At 61.9% G+C, this 17,450-nt stretch overlaps 2 protein-coding genes across 5 annotated transcripts in view; one reads left to right on the top strand and one right to left on the bottom strand.

The window, feature by feature from the left end:
- Nucleotides 1–10,325, top strand: part of MTUS1 (microtubule associated scaffold protein 1) — a 56,857-nt gene extending 46,532 nt beyond the window's left edge. For 3 of the 4 annotated variants that reach the window (XM_029076475.1, XM_029076473.1, XM_029076476.2), the window contains 8 exons: nt 1,638–1,704; nt 2,446–2,660; nt 3,441–3,546; nt 5,819–5,892; nt 6,062–6,157; nt 6,975–7,088; nt 8,617–8,714; nt 8,998–10,325. In XM_029076475.1, coding sequence (XP_028932308.1) covers nt 1,638–1,704; nt 2,446–2,660; nt 3,441–3,546; nt 5,819–5,892; nt 6,062–6,157; nt 6,975–7,088; nt 8,617–8,714; nt 8,998–9,178 — 951 coding nt within the window. In that variant the 3' untranslated portion in view covers nt 9,179–10,325. Of the gene's footprint in view, nt 1–1,007; nt 1,077–1,637; nt 1,705–2,445; nt 2,661–3,440; nt 3,547–5,818; nt 5,893–6,061; nt 6,158–6,974; nt 7,089–8,616; nt 8,715–8,997 lie in introns of those variants that run through there. The other variant, XM_029076477.1, reaches the window with a different exon arrangement.
- A 609-nt stretch (nt 10,326–10,934) lies between these two features.
- On the bottom strand, nt 10,935–16,546 carry PDGFRL (platelet derived growth factor receptor like; the record flags this gene model as incomplete). Its single annotated transcript, XM_029077064.2, has 5 exons — nt 10,935–11,266; nt 11,888–12,027; nt 12,642–12,941; nt 13,442–13,593; nt 16,353–16,546. Coding segments are annotated over 5 exons (972 nt in total), but the record flags the coding sequence as incomplete, so codon positions are not given.
- Nucleotides 16,547–17,450: the final 904 nt, after the last annotated feature.

The raw sequence follows: 17,450 nt of genomic DNA, 5'->3' as shown, positions 1-17,450 counted from the left end.
CTTCATCCTCCTTCTCATCCCTCTCCCCCCGCCGGCCCCCGCCCTCATCACCCCTCCCCCTCGCTAAAAGCCTCTCCCCGTGCCGGTCTGGTCGGCCACTGCCGGCCCAGTCTGTGGTCGCAGACCATGCGGGGAGTCACTGGATGACTGACTGGCCCAGTCCCTCCCTCCCTCAACACCCCCCACCCCCCCTCCCCTTTCCCATCCCTCCCCCTCCCCTCCCCCCCCCCACCCCGTTCCCTCCCTTCCCTTCCCTTGCCATCAGACTGCAGAGCCAGGCTCTGTGCGCCGGGCTCCCCGCCGTCCGTCCGGCCCGTGGTCCCTGGCCACTGGTCCCTGGCCCCCTGCCCTCTGAGCTGTTTCCCTGGAGGGGCCACAGCCGTCAGCAGAAAGTGACTTTCCCACCCCGGGCCCCTCCCCTGCAGCCCCCCGCCCTGCCCTGCCAACTCCTGCCCTGCCCTGCATCTTGCCAGCTCCCACCCTCTGCCCCTCCCTGCCCCCTGACAGATCCCACCCTCAGCCCTGCCCTACCCCCGCCAATCCCAATTCCCATCCCCAGCTCCGATCTGCACCCTGCCAACTCCCACCACCCCCGCCCCGCCCTACCCCTTGTCGATTCCCACACCCCCGCCCGGCCTGGCCCCTCCTGACGTGTGGGTCAGCGCAGGCGGGCAGGCGGCCGGAGGGCCGGGGAGAACCTCGCCGGACTGCGGGGGCCCGGCCGGCAAGGGCGATCGAACCGAGCTCGATCGTCAAGGGACAGGTCAACTCTCGGCCGCCGCCCCGGCTGCTCTGGGAATCCGTGGCCGTCGGTCACGCCGATGTCCGGCTCTCGTCTGCCCTGAGCGAAGGGCTCGGGCCCCAGAGGGCCGGGGACTGGAGCTGCAGGACCCGTGGGGCCTCCTGGGCTGAGAGCAAGTGAGCGACTGGAGCGTGGGGACCCTGCGGCCCGGCTTGGTCCCCGGTCTGGGTTTGGGGTACGCCCCACAGGCCGGAGGGTTTGGGGTGCGCCTCGCCGGGAGATGGGCTGTGCAGGCAGTGGGCTGTGCCTGTACACGCCGTGTGCCGCCACCCAGGTATGGGGACCGACGGCCGTGCGGAGGGGTGGACGGAGCGGAGAAGACAGGGTGTACGGGGCTGTGTGAAAAGCGGGAGGGATGCGGGGAGCAGCAAGGTGGGGGGGGTGTGCGTGCTGACACGTGGAGGGGCGGGGGCCGGGGCCGGAGGAGGAGCCAGGTGATTGAGGTCTGACTGGGGCCGGATGAGGACCAGCCAGTGAACCAGGGGGCGGGGGGGCGGGGTGGGGGTGGGGGTCTTGTTTCCATCTGCCGCAAACTCCATTGTTGTTGCGGGAGCGGAGAGCTACCCTGGAGCAGACCTTCACGCGACCGGTTGGGGCCCTGAGCATGAAATGTTGGCCCTGTGGGGACCGGGCCAAGCCCGAGCCCGCCAGCCCCTGGGGGTGACAGACCAGCCCATCGCCGGCGGCACTGGAGCCAGGGGAGTTGCATCTTGGCTTTGCGTGCCCCCCTCCCTCCCCAGGTCTCCTCTTCCCTGCCCCCCAGTCCTGAGCCCCTTCCCCTCCGGCCCAAGGCCCTGGTCCCGGGGAGCAGTAACTGAGGCCGCTCTCCCCACAGCGGGAGGAGGCACTCAAACAGCGCAAAGCCGCTTCGCAGGAACTGGCCACCCTGCGGGAAGAGCTAGGTGAGCAACCCCCGCGACGCCTCCCCCTGCCCCGCGCCTCCTCCCACTGCCCTGCGCCTCCTCCCCTTGCCCCGCGCCCATGACACTGGTGTTAGGGGCCCCACCTGAGGGCAGCTCTGATCTAGGCTCTCACCTGCACACACCTCCCCACACTCGGGTGTATGCCCAGGGACACGCCCAGCCATATGCCCTGCCGAGTGGGTGCGTGCAGCATAGTCTTCCTTCCAATCAGCCACGAACCAGTTTCTGGAAGGGAGATGGGGAGGACGGTGAGGCACTGACCGTACAGCCCCTGCCCCCACTGCGGGGAAAGGTTCCCGCATAGCTGGACACCCGCCCAGCGTCAGCGCCCGGCTCACGGCCAGGCTTTTGGGCCCCTGCCCCACCCCCGTAGCCGGGCACCCGCCCAGCGTCAGTGCCTGGCTCGCTGCCCGACTCCTGGTCTCATGACGGCCCTTCCTTCTCCCTGCTCCCTCCCCATCGCCTGCATCTGTCTCTCATCCTTCCCCTCTCACTACTCTAGTGGCCCCCAGGGATGCTTTGTCCACTACCGGGGCCAGCAGCTGCTGCTCAGGCCCTGGGGCCCCACGGTGCCACACCTTTGTCCTGTCCGCCAGTCAGACACCGCCCCACGGTGGCCCCGTCACTGCTGGACTTGGTGCCGGTGGGCCTACGGGGGCGGCGCGCCGTGCCTGGGTGATGGGCTGAGTTGTGTTTTCTCGCCTTCCCGGCCCCACCCAGTCTTGGCCTCGACCGCCCGAGAGCAGCTGGAGAGGGACAAGCGGGACCTGCAGACGACGTATGAAGGGTTAATTCAGAAGCTGGACCAACACTACCAGGCCGACCGGACCGAGCTGGAGGAGCGGCTCCGGGACTTCTACACCGCCGAGTGCGAGAAGTTGCGGACGCTGTGCATCCGGGAGGCTGAGAATTACAAGGAGCAGCTGCAGGGCCAGGTCAGGGCCGCCCTCCCCGAGATGGGGGCTGTGGTGCCGGATCAGGGCTGCCCTCCCCAGCGTCAGCGCTTGGGGGTCTGGTCAGGGCTGTCCTTCCCGGAGTCAGAGGTGTGGGGCTGGGTCGGGGCTGCCCTACCCAGGGTCAGGTTTGGGGAGCCGGGTCAGGGATGTCCTCCCCGGGTTCAGAACTGCTCTTCTCAGGGTCAGGGCTGTGGGGCCGGGTCAGGCGTGCATTCCCTGAGATCAGGGCTGTAGGGCCAGGTCAGGGCTGCCCTCCCCAGGGTCAGGGCTGCCCTCCCCAGGGACAGGGCTGCTCTCTCCAGGGTCAGAGTTGTGTGACTGAGTCAAGGCTGCCCTTGAGGGGTTTACATCACTCTTGCTTGTATGTGTTCTGTGAAGTCTTGGGGTGACTGGTGCTGATGCTGTCTCAGGGTGGAGGGCCTGGGGGTGCCGGGGGTCCAGAAGGACTCTGGGTTGCCCTCATGTCAGTATTCTATTAGTGTCAGGGAGGGTCAGCAATTTGGGGTGTTGTAAGGTCAGAGACAACTGGCCCCAGCCAGGCTGTGGATGTTATTCCACCACCCGGCCCCTCTGCCTCGGGACGGTCTCTCCATCCAGGTTTGCGGGGAGAGGAGTCACAGCCCCCAGTCGGTTCCTCCACCTGTGGATGAAGGGAGGAGGGTGTTGTGGCCTCCGCCTGGGGTCTCTGGCTGAGGGGGGCATGTAGGGGTCGTGGCCTTTGGCCGGTCCCTTAAGGAGGGCCGGGCCCCCCCCTTGCAGGTCGACACCCTGAAGACATCCCACGAGGCCTTCAAGCAGGCGTGCGAGTCCAGCCATGCGGAGAAAATAGACCTGCTGAGGGAGGAATACGAGACGTCGCTCTCGGGTAGGGTTCTTCCCCGGGGGCTGGACGCTGCCCGTTTTTGGCCTCGAGCACAACCACCCTGACGGTCCGACACCGTTCCCGGCCACGGCTTGTGCGGCTCATGTCCGTCACTCCCGACAGTTGCGTCTGTCATCTCCTCCCCCGCTTCCTTCCACCTTGCTCCCACCCCGTCCTGGCTACTCTCCGCTCTGCCACCAGACCGTTGTCCACCATTCGAAGTCTTCTCTCCATCCTCCCTTTCTTCCCTCCTGCCCTCTCTTCTCTCTGCCCTCCATCCTGCCTCCTGCTCTCTGTCCTCCCCCTCCCCGAGCCTCCAGTCATTACCCATCTCCCTCTGCAATAGACAGATTCCCAACCAACCAGCCAATCAACCCATCAGTCGATCACTAGCATAGATTGAGCACCTGCTGTGAGCAGAGCACTGTACTAAATGTTTTGGAAAGTACAGTTGACCTGTTCTCTGCCCCGAGAAGGTTACAGTCTAGTAGGGGAGACACAGTTCACAGAAGGAAAGAGAAGTATATATAGCAGATAGTGACCAAAGAATAGGATATGGAAGTTGATATGTGTACAGAGGTACACAGAAGTACACAAGAAGTTGATGTGTGGAGAAACAGTATGGCCTAGTGGAAGGAGCAGGGGCCTGGGAGTCAGGAGGACTTGGGTTCTAATCCCAACTCTATCACTTGTCTGCTGTGTGACCCTGGCAAGTCACTTAAGGGAACTGAGGCACAGAGAAGTTATCTGAAAAATGAGACTGTGTGCCCCTTATGGGACAAGGACTGTGTCCAAACTGATTAATATGTATCTACTACAGTGCTTAGTACAGTGCCTGGCACACAGTAAGCACTTAACGAATACCACAAAAAAAGTGCGGAGTTGGTGCTAAAGTAGTAGTTGGGGGAGATATCACCTGTAGGGAGCAGAAGTTAACTGGGGAAGGCTTTATGGAAGAGATGTGTTTTCAGAAAATCTTTAAAGATGGGGAGAGCTGTACTGTGGTGGATTTGAAGAGGGAGGGAGTTCCAGGCTGGGAAAAAGGTTTAGAAGTCAGAGGCAGAACAGATGAGAATGAAGCACAGTTACTAGGTTGACTTGGGAAGAACAGAACTGGGATGTAGTGGGAGAAGAGAATGGTTAAGTTAGGGAGGGAGCTGATTGAGAACCTTAAAACTGATGGTGAAGAGTTTCTGCTTGATGTCGAGGGGGATGGGCAACCCCTGGAGATTTTTTTGGAGTGGGGAGTGGTGTGCAGGGCAATCTTTTTAGAAAAATGATCCAGGCATCAGAGTGAAGAACGGACTGAGGGGCAGAGGTTAGGCAGGAAGGCCTACGAGGAGGCTGGGGAAGTAGTCGAGTCAGGATATGACAAGTGCTTAGACCAAAATAGAGACAGTTTGGTTGGAAGAGAAGAGGTGGAGTCTGGAGATATTTTCAAAAGAGACTGAAGATTTGGCAACAAACTGCATATAGGGGTTGAAAAAGAGGGAAAAGTCAAGGATAATGTCCAAAACAGAGCTCTTCATCTTCCCACTTAAACCCTTTCCTATCACCGAATAATATACCACTATCCTACCTGACAGTGTCCATGTCCCAGCCAGTGTCAGGACAGTGTCAGTGCAGCCAGGGTTGGGTGGTGTTTCCAGGAGAGGGGGCTGGTCCACAGTGTCAAAGGTGGTGAGGAGGATTGGGCAGAATCCAGCTTGTCGGATTTGGCCACTATCTGCCCAGCCAGAGGGAAGGCAAGTTATTGGGATCGCCTGGTCGGCCAGCGACTCTGCCTCGCCGCCTTCCATGGGCACGGGACTCCCTGTGCCAGCAGAGGAAAGACTGGATGGGCGAGCTGGACACCCCTTTTCCCCCTACCCCCAGCACCCCCCTCAGCTTTGCTCATGCCCTCCCTCCCTACCTGGAACTTCTGCCCCCTTTACAGCCTGCGGACTGCTGTTTCCACCATCTTCAAATCCCTTCTAACTTGCCTCTTCCCCGATTCATCACTCCTCTCCCCTCCACGTCCCTGCAACTTCTCTTTGAGCACTTGGGTAGCTCTGAGGCACAAACTTTACACTCTGCCGTTGCGTTCTACCTGTAACTTGATGTAGTTTCAGTCTCTCCCGCTAGATCTTTGAGGTCTAAGCTCTTTGAGGGCAGGCACTGAGACTACCTACTCTATTGTGCTCTACTGAGCGTTCAGTTCAGTGCTCTGTGCACGGAAAGGACACAGCCAATCCGATCGATCAAGTGACTGAAAGCTCGCATTCCCTGTTTACAGAAATCAAGAAGAGCCACGAGCAGGAGAGGAAGTCTCTGGAAGACTCCCTACTAGAGAGACGGGAGCTGCTGGAGGTGGGTAGCTCCCGGACGGCCCTGAGGACGGCCCGCTCGGTGGCCCCCAGCCCCCCCGGGGGTGGGGTCGGGTCGGCCCGGGGTTCCTCCCTTCCGCTCCCATCATCCCCCCGACAGTCAGGCCAGGGCGCCAATGCCATTTCTGAGCGACCACCGGCCTGCATTCCAGAAACAGATCCTCGAGCTCCAGGCCGAGAATGAGGCTGTCGGGGAGAGGCTGAAGCAGGAGGAACAGCGGAGGCTCTCCAGGGAGAAAGCAGATCAAGTGAGTTGGACCACCACCCCAATCAATCAATTAATGGTATTTATTGAGGAGTTATCCTGTGCAGAGCAATATGCTAAGCTCTTGGGAGGGTACAGTACTATAGAGTTGGTAGATATGTGCCTTGCCCACAATGAGCTTGCAGTCTAGAAGGGGAGAAAGACATTAAACTCAGTTTGAAGATTCCCTCTTGCTATCGAGTTAAGTGGCTGCCGAGCAGACGACCCTTCCTCCCTCTGCCGAGCAGACCCTTGTCTGTCCATGGGGTGTGTGTGTGTTTACACGTGTGTGTGCCCCAGGGACCCAGGGTGCTGACTGATGGATCCCTCCAAGTCCACTGGGGCCGGAGACGTTGGTCGGTGTGCAGAGGACATGGGGAGGAGCTCGGGGCTCAGGGGCCCCTGGTGAGGCAGGAGCAGCTCTCTCTGAGGGAAGAATCCAGGAGGCAATGTGGTATAGTGGATAGAGCTCTGTTCTGGGGGTGAGAAGGTCCTAATCATGCCGCCCGCCACTTGTCTGCTGTGTGACCTTGGGCAAGTCACTTCACTTCTCTTTGCCTCAGTTACCTCATCCGTAAAATGGGAATTAAGACTGTGAGTCCCATGTGGGGCGTGGACTGTGTCCAACTTGACTAGTTTGTATCTACCCAGAGCTTAGTACTGTGCCTGGCACATCATAAGCACTTAACAAATAACACAAAATAAGAGAAGGGGCTAACCCCGGGAAGACCTCCTAGATGAGGCAGGCCGAGGCTGCCAAGGAGGGGCTGCCGGAGGCCTAAGGTCACTCAGATGTGCTGCTCTTCTGATCTTTTCCCAAGAACCCCCAGCTCATGTACCTGGAGCAGGAGCTGGAGAGCCTGAGAGCCGTGCTGGAGATCAAGAACGAGAAACTGCACCAGCAGGACATCAAGCTGCTGAAGATGGAGAAACTGGTGGGTCTGGGGAGGCGGAGTTGTGGGTGATGCGGGCAACAAATTTGGAGAGTTGAGGCAAGAGCATTGGGTGGGGGATCCAGACTCTAGCCCAGCCCTTCCCCTGGACTGCTGAGTGGCCTCAGGCAAGTCACTGAGCCTCTCTGGGTCTGTTTGTTTTCTTTTCTTTCTTTCTTTCTTTCTTTCTTTCTTTCTTTCTTTCTTTCTTTCTTTCTTTCTTTCTTTCTTTCTTTCTTTCTTTCTTTCTTTCTTTCTTTCTTTCTTTCTTTCTTTCTTTCTTTCTTTCTTATCCAACAATAAACAGTGACATGCCCTGCCCACAGCCAGCTTCCTCCATCGGAGAGGAGGGTTAGAGGAAGCTGGACAGAACTAAACTGGGTAGAGAGAGGTCCCAGGTCCAGTGAGTCTGTGGGGCTGTTTGGATACCAAACCTCGCGAGGGTAGGGCCAAGCAGGGGGAGAATACCCTCTGGTTGGAATGCCTGCTAAAGTGCAAGCTCTCCGTGGGCGATGCATCCCTTCTTGATTCTCTTTCCCAAGCACTGTGGGTGTTCAAGAAATGCTTTTACTACTACTCCCCTGCCCACCTGCATTTCCGCCTACCCTCGCCTCAGCAGGCAAACTCTGCATCACCCAAAAGTGCCACTGGGACTACTTGTTTTGGGCAGTGGGAACCGGGAACATCACTGAAGGTGGGGCAGAGGGCCCGGGCTAATCCTTCATTCTCTGCTCCCTGCTGGCTCTGGGATTATAGATGTCCGAACTGGGGGAGAGTGTGGGTTGCAGAGGGGAGAGTCGGGGTGGGGGCTGGAAGATGAGCGTCCAGGAGGACAGTCGGCCAACGGTTCCTCTAAGTGCCCATGAACATCTCTTAGATGTTGTTTTAGTTGTATTCAGAACAAGGTTAGGAGCCCGGACTCAACCTGCCGCCCAGCCCCAGGGCAGGTAGTTTAACTTGGAATGACGTTGGTGGAAAAGAAAGGACAGAGCGTCCCTGGGCCGGCTCCAGCAGCTGCCCAGCCTGGGTGATGGTCTGTGCCCTCAGCTGCTGCCCGGTAGGGCTGTGGCCTGGTGACTTGCCTCGGATGGAGCTGGGCATCGGTAACTATCAGAACTGCTAGGCATCCTGAGTTTCCACACTCGGTGCCACCCAGTAACTCAGGTGCTCTTGGCTGCCACGTCCAGCCCAGAGCCTCTGCCCATCTCGGTTTCCCTGGGGGAGCCAAGGTGACCACTGGGGCTGGGGCCCGACAGGGTGGCCTGGTTTGAGTCCATCCTGATCCGGGCCGGGTCAAAGGAGCTGAGTTCGGATCCTCCCACTCCTGTTCCCCCGACACGGACCCCAACCCCTTTGCTGACCACGGTTCTTTTGGTCCTGAGAGTCTGGCCCCAGGGGATACCCTGCTGGCGGCATCTGGGAGGGGATGACACCCATAGGAGGGGGTGCAGCAGGCGGGCTTGCACACATCCTTGTACGCCTGCTTGCTCCGGTGCCGGTCCCAGGTGACGGCCGCTCCGCCTTCCACCAGGTGGACCACAACGCGGCCTTGGTGGAGAAGCTGCAGCGACTTCAGCAGGAGAACGAAGAGCTGAAAGCCCGCATGGACAAGCACTTGGCATTCTCCAGGTAGACAGGCCCCGGCCACGCCCCACGCCTGAGGCTCCGTGCCGGGGTCCTGTTTGCAAATGGCGTTCTGATGCGAGGGGTGGACGGACCCGGCCGAGGGTGGGGGGGTAATACGGGCGTGGGGTGTGGAATCTTTGAATCCGGCACCTTACTTGTACCCCCGGGCACCGCTAGTGCCTGGGCCTGCAGTGGGCCCCAAAAGCCCGACCGATGCCCTTCCTCCCTGTCTCCCTCCGACTGACCGGAGGCCTGGCCCCGGGGCCCTGGGCCGTTCCTCTTGCAGGCAGCTTTCAACGGAGCAGGCAGTCCTGCAGGAGTCACTGGAGAAGGAGTCGAAGGTCAACAAGCGCCTGTCCATGGAGAATGAGGAGCTGCTATGGAAACTGCACAACGGCGACCTCTGCAGCCCCCGGAGATCCCCCCCGGCCCCGCGGGACCCCAGCCCCAGTTCCTCCCCGAGATGACGTCGGCCCGCCCCGCGCTGCTGAACTGGAACTGGACACCGGATGTCGGAAACGGCTGGTCCGGTACCACGGGAGGACAGGGCTGCACACGGCGCGGGCCGGGGATTGCACACGGCACTTGGGGCGGAGGGCTGGTCCTGCCCGGCCCAGGGGAGGATCCGATCCGGGGCCGGGGAGGCCGCTGCCCGGGGTGAGGGTTGTGGGGGGAGGGGGGTGCCTGCCGCCGTCACCGCCTGATGAAAGCCGGACAGCCGGTGCTGCCACCAGCTTCGCTCAGCCAGAGGTTGTCCCTGTGAAGGCCCAAGCTGTCAACGGGCAAAGTCAGAGGTCAAACTAGGAATCCCCTCTTCCCCTCACATCCACCCTTGGGGCCGGTCTCTTTCTGAGGGTCTGGGTGGGTTGGCGGCGGTTGTCCTTTCCCGGAGTCCAGCTGGAAAGGCTGCCGGACTTCCGGCCCCACCCAGAGCAGCAGGCATAGAGGACGCCACGTGGAGCATTAATTAATTAATTGATTGATTGGAGCCCCCGAATCTCATTATCCCACACTGGGACACCTCCCCGCCACCGCGTCCACCCACCGTCCGCTGCTTTAGATAATTGCGGGAGAGAGGGATCCGGGCAGAGAAACCCGGGTGGGTGCCCGGGGGCGATCAGGGACCCAGCCTCACCTGCGATAGTGGGGAGGGACCGGCGCGCCGGGAGCCAGAGGAGTGCCTGCCGCCATTACGGGAAGAGGCTGGAGAAGGCCTTCCCAGCCACGCGTTCCACCTAGGGAAAGCCAGCCTGGCTTGTGGAGACCGGATGAGGTAGCTGGTCCCGTTTGAGCCGGTCCAGGCGGCCCAGATGCGGTAGTCGGTTCTGTCCGTGCCGTTCCAGTCGACCCGGAACACCCTCGAAGCCGAAGTGGTCGCCGGGGGAGAGTCCAACGCTGATGGCGGCCATTGCCTGCCTTGTGCTGGCCTTGGGCTTGGATGGGTTTGGCTCCTAAGCTTTTCCGGCACTTCTGACCACAAATCCCTGAAGCTCGCCGGGGCGGGCGGGGTCACCTCTGAGTGGAACCTCCCTGAGTCAAAGGCGGCAGCGGTGGCGGCAGGTCATGTGTTTTGCAGTTGGTGGGTGTTTAATAAATGCATTTTTACTGATTTCAGAGGCTGGTGGGGTTGGTTCTAAGGCAGAGGGGGTGAGCGTGTACCTAGACTCTGAGCCCAGATGGACGGATGGAGCTTCTGGCTCTGGGGGTGGGGAGAGGGCGGCTGTTGCGGAAGCATCCACCTCCGCGGCGTTTGCGTGTCTCTACCTGCAATTCAGCGATGCCCTGTGCCATCGTCCTCCTGCTCGGCAGGAGCGCGGCACCAGCTGCCACACCTTGCCAAGGGCTGGGATGACCTATGGAAGCACCTTGGCAATGGGCATGTCCACACCCAGCATGGACCCAGCCCTTAAGGCCAGGGCACGGGGAGGGGAAGGCACCAGAGCCCCCAGGCACTCCATCCTGCCTTACAAAAAAGGTTCATTTTCTGACCGAGAATTTGAACCTGTTTTGACCCGAGGGCCGTGACGGGTCGTGGGGCCCGGACCCAGGGGGTCCCCGTAGCTTATCTGGGACAACCCCCCAATCCGGCCCCACCCCTCCCCAGTCAGCGCCGCGCAGCCCCCGACTGGGGTGACTCGTGAGTGGCCCAGGGGAAGGCCCCGAGGGGACACCAAACCAGCCTCTTGCGACGGCAGGCGGGGAAAGCCCACTGGACAAGACGCGTTTCCGCAAGACAGCGCAGCGTGGCTTTACTGGAGGTGACTGCACTCGCGACCCGATGGCCCCCGTGCGGGGGCAGCACGAGGAATCGGTAATCCCGTCCCAGGGCGACGGCGGCCCCTCTCCCTTTCTTCCTCCCTCCCCCCAGTTCAGACCCCAACCTGGACAGCCACAGTGGTCCGGCCCTGTGGCGTCTGGGCCGCGCAGGTGTAGAGCCCGGCATCGGGGCTGGCGAAGTCGTTGAGGGTCAGGACGCTGGTGGACACCCTGGTGGTGTGGCCATCCCCGCGGGGCACTAATCGCCAGGAGTCTTGAATGGTCACAGGTCGCCGGTCCTGGCCCACCCCGGGGGAGCACAGTGAGGACATCTGCCCACCAAGCCTCGCGGCCAACCCGTCCTGTGCTGGGCTCCGCGATGCCTCTGTGCCCACCCCCTCCCACCTCTGGGTGGGGGCACAGTGAGGCAGGGTCTGGGGCCCTGGCAGCGGTGGTGTATGGCAGTGGGCTTTACCGTATACATCTGTGCTCAGTCTAGGGGAGCAGGGGTCCTAAAAGATGTGGCCATGAACTGCCCCCAGGCCCACACCTCAGCTGTGGGGAGAGACTGAGGGAAGAGGGAAGGGCACGGTGGAGAAGGATGCAGGGAGGTGGAAAGAGAGGGAAGCCGATGAGGCAGTCTGGGAGGCTGGATTTCTCCGGCCTCCCCGGTGGCCGTGAGATTCGGCCTGGGGAGACCCCTTCAGCCTCCTCCGTGGCAATGAGATGTGGCCTGGGTAGACCGTCTCTGCCTCTCCGGTGGCAATGAGATCCGACCCAGGTAGCCCCCCGGACCTCCCCCGCTCAGGGCAGGATAGGAGGATAGGAGTCAGCCGGGAGGCTGCCGGGGGCTGGCTTGGGGAGGTGAGTTTGCCTTCAAAGTCCCAGCGCGGGGCCTGACTCGGGAGTGTTTCACTGACCTTCTGACCTGGGTAAGTCCAGCTGAATTCCACCTCGATACCGGGCTGCCCCAGGGCTGAGCAGTGGACGCTGACACGGCCCCTGCCCCGCTTGCGGCTGTCTGTGGCCAGGATGGTGGTGGGTGGGGGCCCCTTGGGCACTGCGGAGAGAAGACTGGAGATGAGGGATGGGATGGCAGGTGTCGCTCCAGTTGAAGAAACGGAACTTGGTGGCCCCTCCTGGCCCTCCCTCCACCCAACACAGGTTGGTTTGCAGTCCGGGCCACGGGACTGCAGCAGGGTAGGGGGACGATGTGCTGCCGATGTGCTGTGCTGGGAACTAGGAACCAGGGGGACACTGGACTTGTCTATATAGTGTTTAAGGCTTGGGCCTTAAGGTTCCCTCTCCATTGGGAAAATGGGGGTCGTGAAGAGATCCTTCCTCAGAGGAGTCCTGGGGGTTCGGGCAGGGGCAGGGGTGTTCCGGGGGTGATCAGGGAACAATCTGGAAGGTGGAACAGGAGAAGGACAAGAGTGGGGCCCAGAGACGTGTGTGCTGGGGTGGGGATCTTTGGTCACTCTTAGAGCAGAGGGCGGGCATAGGCCCAGCTCCACAATGGGGAAAGGAGTGTTGGAGGAGGAGAAGGTGCCTTACGCCCCCCAATCACCCCGACCTTCGAGCTTGACCCCAGAAAACAATACCCAAATGCACCCGTCAACCAGGCCAGCTTCCAGGCCTCGGCGTCGGCCTCGAGAAAATGGCCAGATGGCTCACCTGCCACAAAGAGCAGCTGGTACTTGTTGGAGACCTGGACCAGGCCCTGCGCGTCGGCCCGGCAGTACACGACCCCCTGGTGCTCTGCCTGGGGTCGCGGAAACACGAAGCCCCTCTGGGCATCGTAGACAACTTCCGACCCGTTGCCGTTGGCCACGATCTCCTGGGCCGGGAACTCTCTGTGCAGCGTGACCCTGGCGGCCGGCACCGTCACTCTGCAGGGGACCACGGCCGGCTGGTCTGCCACCAGGTACACCACGTCGAAGTAGTTGGGGGAAGGCACGAACAGCTCACCCTCCTCTGTAAGAGGGGTGGAGGGGTGGGTGGTTAGTAGTGAGTGGGGGACTGGTTATCCTAGGGATGGAGGCTGAAGGGACTGGGTTACTGCAGGAGTTGGGGGCCTGGGACCAGTTTCCCAGGGGAGATGGGGAGGATGGTTTTCTGCCGGCTGGGCGCCAGTTAATCAATCGTGTTTATTGAGCACTTACTCTGTGCTTGGGAAAGTACAGTGTAACGATATGATAGACACATTCCCTGCCCATAACGAGCTTACAGTCTAGAGGGGCCCAGATATCCAGGGTGATGGTGGAAGGAAACGGGGAGGGGGTGGTTTTCTGGGTGGGGGTGTTGGAGAAAGGGGCGATTGCCAGTTAGCTGGGAGGACAGTGCAGGGGCAAAGTGGGGGCAGTCTGGTCTGGTGAGGGTCGGGCCTGGGGAGCACTTGCAGGAGAGGGGTTTGGGGTCCAGTGTCCGGACTCACAAGGTGAGCTCCAGCTGGGGCGGGGTGGACCGAGTCTCACCGGGAACGAAGACATAGGTGGAGATGGTCTTGGCCTCGTCCTTCCCACAGCCGGGGCCCGGGCAGAGCTGCGGCCAGCAGCCGTACTGCCCGGTGTCGGCCGCGCTGGCGTTGGCCAGGACCAGCTGACTGTAGCGTTCGTGCTGCTGGATGCTGGATGGAGAGTGGCCGAGGGCACCAGTCGGGGGACGGAGAGAAGATGCCTGTAGTCGCAGGGGGCGCAGGCTGGCCTGCCCCCTGAACCGCTGCCCCCTGCTCGGCACGTCTCAGCCGGTGCCTGGGTGGCTCCATTGACTGGTGGGGGCTAGATTTGATGCTCGCTGCTCTAAGGGTTAATGCCTACTCCTCAGACTGGGATCCCCAGGGGCTGGGGACCACAGTGACCTTCCAAGGGAGGCCTGCCCCATTGCTAAGGCTTCTAGCCGATGCTCTGGCTAGAGAGGGATGAGCCCAGCCAGAGCCCTAGCTGCAAGCGTGAAAAAGAGCAGCGCAGGCCTGCTCTGGTCCCATGGGCCTCCGCTGCTCTGGCTCCGGCCCCAGTCCCCGCCCTGGTCTGGCTCTTTCCCTGCCCCATTGGCCTGCTCTGACCCGGCCCCTGCTCTGGTCCTGGTCCCAGCCCCAGGTTTGGCCCCGTGGGCCTGCTCTGATCTGAGAGAAGCACTGTGGCTAAGTGGAAATAGCCTGGGCTTGGGAGTCAGAGGTTTTGGGTTCTAATCCCGGCTCTGCCACTTAGCTGTGTGACTTTGGGCAAGTCACTTAACTTCTCTGTGCCCCAGTGACCTCATCTGTAAAATGGGGATTAAGGCTGTGAGCCCCACATGGGACAACCTGATTCCCTTTTATCTCCCCCAGTGCTTAGAACAGTGCTTGGCACATAGTAAGCACTTAACAAACACCACCATCATTATTATTATCTGGTCCCTGCTCTGGTCCTGGTCCCAGTCCCTGGCCTGGCCCCATTGACCAGTTCTGACCCGGCCCCTGCTCTGACCCGGCTTCTGCTCTGGTCCTTGTCCCAGTCCCTGGCCTGGCCCCATTGGCCAGCTCTGTCCTGGTCCCTGCTCCTGCTCTGATGGCCCTGGCTCTGATCCAGCCTGGTCCTGGTCCCAGGCTCTGGCCTGGCCTAGAGGACCTGCCCTGCCCCGGTCCCTGCCCCAGCTCTGACCTGGGCCCAGAGCTCTGACTTGGTCCCTGCTCTGGTCCTGGTCCTGGTCCCGGTCCCGGTCCCGGTCCCAGGCCCTGGCCAGGCCCCATTGGCCTACTCTGTCCCGGCCCCTGCTCCTGCTCCGATGGCCCCGGCTCTGATCCAGCCCCCGATCTGGTCCTGGTTCTGGTCCTGGGCCCAGTCCCTGGACCAGTCCCTGGCCTGGTCCCATTGGCCTGCTCTGTCCCGGCCCCCGAACCTGCTCTGATGGTCCCGGCTCTGATCCGACCACTGCTCTGACCTGGCTTCTGCTCTGTTCCTGGTCCCAGTCCCTGGCCTGGCCTAGTGGTCCTGCCCGGCCGCTGCCCCGGCTCTGGTCCTGGTCCCAGGCCCTGGCCCACGAGGTCCCAGGACAACCCGTTTACCTTGTATCTACCTGAGCTCTTAGAACAGTGCTTGACACATATTAAGCGCTTAACAAACACCATCATCATCATCATTATTATTATTATTATCTGGCCTCTGCTGTGGCCCCGGTCCCAGTCCCTGCCCTGCCTTACTGCCCTACTGTGCCGCCTGCTGCTTGGAGATTCATTCAATAGTATTTATTGAGCGCTCACTAGGTGCACAGCACTGTCCTAAGCGCTTGGAATGGACAACTGGGCAACAGACAGAGACAATCCCTGCCCAATGACAGGCTCACCGACTAAACCATGTGAGTGCGCTCCAGGTTGGGCGGCCCCGCTCCGTCCCGCACGGTCCCGGGAGCCGCCCACGTGGCCTCTGCCGCGCACACCCGAGGCCCCCGCATCGCCCCCCGCATCGCTCTCGGCAGCCCAAGGCCGAAGTTTGGTCCCGATTCGGAAGCCGCGTTTTGCGGGGTGAGCGGGCGGCGGATCCCCTGGGCCACGTCCTCCCGCTGCCCCGGAATGCCCTCCCTCCTCACATCCACCAAATTAACTCTCTTCCCCTCTTCCAAGCCCTACTGAGAGCTCACCTCCTCCGGGAGGCCTTCCCACACTCAGCCCTCCCTTTCCCTCTGCACCCCCTCCCCATCCCCCCTTCTCCCGCCCTCTGCTCTACCCCCTTGCCCTTCCCGTAGCGCGTGTGCATGTTTGCATATATTATTTATTACTTTATTTTGTGAACGATGTCTCTATATCTACGATTCCGTTGATCTTGATGATATCGACGCCAGACTACTTGCTCTGTTTTGTTCTGTTTGGTTTTGTTGTCTGTCTCCCCCGTTTAGACCGTGAGCCCGTCATTGGGCGGGGATGGTCCCTGTTGCCCAGTTGTCCATTCCAAGCGGTTGGCACAGTGCTCTGCACATCGTAGGCGCTCAATAAATACGATTGAATGAACGGAGAAGCAGCGTGGCTCAGTGGAAAGAGCGCGGGCTGGGGAGTCAGAGGTCACGGGTTCGAATCCCGGCTCTGCCACTTGGCAGCTGGGTGACTGCGGGCAAGTCACTTCACTTCTCTGGGCCTCAGTTCCCTCCTCTGTAGAGAAGCAGCGTGGCTCAGTGGAAAGAGCCCGGGCTTGAGAGTCAGAGGTCACGGGTTCGAATCCCGGCTCTGCCACTTGGCAGCTGGGTGACTCTGGGCCCGTCGCTTCACTTCTCTGGGCCTCAGTACCCCCATCTGGAAAATGGGGATTAACCGTGAGCCTCACGAGGGACAACCCGATGACCCCGTATCGGCACGTAGTAAGCGCTTACCAAATAGCAACCCGCATGAATCCCGGTGGCCGGCCCCCCTCCCCGTACCTGAGCCTGGGGTCCCGGGCGGCGTGCAGGGCGGCGGGGAGGGTCCAGCCCATCTTCCCGCCTTTGCAGCGCAGCTCGAGGGCGCGTCCGGCGGGGACGGTGAGCGGCGCGGCGGGCCGAGGGGGGCGCGCAGGGTCCAGCAGCCGCGGGCCGGGGGCGTCGGGGAGGGGTCGGCCCCGGGCCCGGCCCCGGCCCGCTTTGGGCTTGGCTCTCCTCGGGGCCGGCCTGGCGGGCTCGGGCCCGGGCTCGGGCTCCTCCGGGCGCGGCGGGCCGGCGGCTGGAGCGGGCGGGGAGGAAGCCCCTTCGGGCACCCAACGCCACCCAACGCCACGAGGCCCCTCTCGGGGCCGGCCCGTCCACCCGGCCCGGCCCCCGGCCCGTCCACCCGGCCCCCCGCCATGCCCCGCCGACACGTGGACGCCCCGCCCCGGCCCGCACAGCCGGGCCCTGCACCGCGATGGGGGGCCGGGGCCGGGGCCGGGGCCTGGGACGGGGGTCAGCTGGCCACCACAGCAGACCCCTCCCCCTCCCTCTGGCGCCTCTTACCCTCTTCTCCCCCTCCCCTCTTTTCTCCCTCTCCCCCCACCCCTTCCCCCCTTCCCCCTCCCTTCTTCCCCCCCTCTTCTCCCCCTCCCCCTTTTCCCGCTCCTCTCCCCCTTTCCCCTTCCCTTTTCCCCCTCCCTTCTTCCCCTTTTCCCCTTCCCCTCTTCCCCCCTTCTCTCCCTCTCCCCTCTTCCTCTCTCCTTTCTCTCGCTCGCCTCCCTCCTTTCCCTTTTTCTCCCTCCTCTCTCCCCCTTCCCTCTCCTTTTCCCCTCCCCCTTTTCTCGCTCCCCTCTTCCCCTCTCCTTTTTCCCCCTCTCCTCTTCCCCTCCCCCTTTCCCCCTCCCCCTTCCTCTCTTTTTTCTCGCCTTCCCCTCCCTCCTTTCCCTTTTTTCCCCTCCTCTCTGCCTCTCCTTCTCCCCGTCTCCTTTCTCCCCCTCCCCCCTCCTTTTCCCCCTTCCATCTTTTTCCCCCCCTTCCCTCTCCCCTCTCCCCTCCCCCCATCGCCGTCTCGCCTCCCCCGCCCCAGCGCGGTCACCGACCGTCCGGCAGCGCCGG

This window comes from Ornithorhynchus anatinus, chromosome 12 (assembly GCF_004115215.2).
Source record: "Ornithorhynchus anatinus isolate Pmale09 chromosome 12, mOrnAna1.pri.v4, whole genome shotgun sequence".
Lineage (NCBI taxonomy): Eukaryota > Metazoa > Chordata > Mammalia > Monotremata > Ornithorhynchidae > Ornithorhynchus > Ornithorhynchus anatinus.
This window is presented reverse-complemented; position numbering and strand designations above follow the sequence as displayed.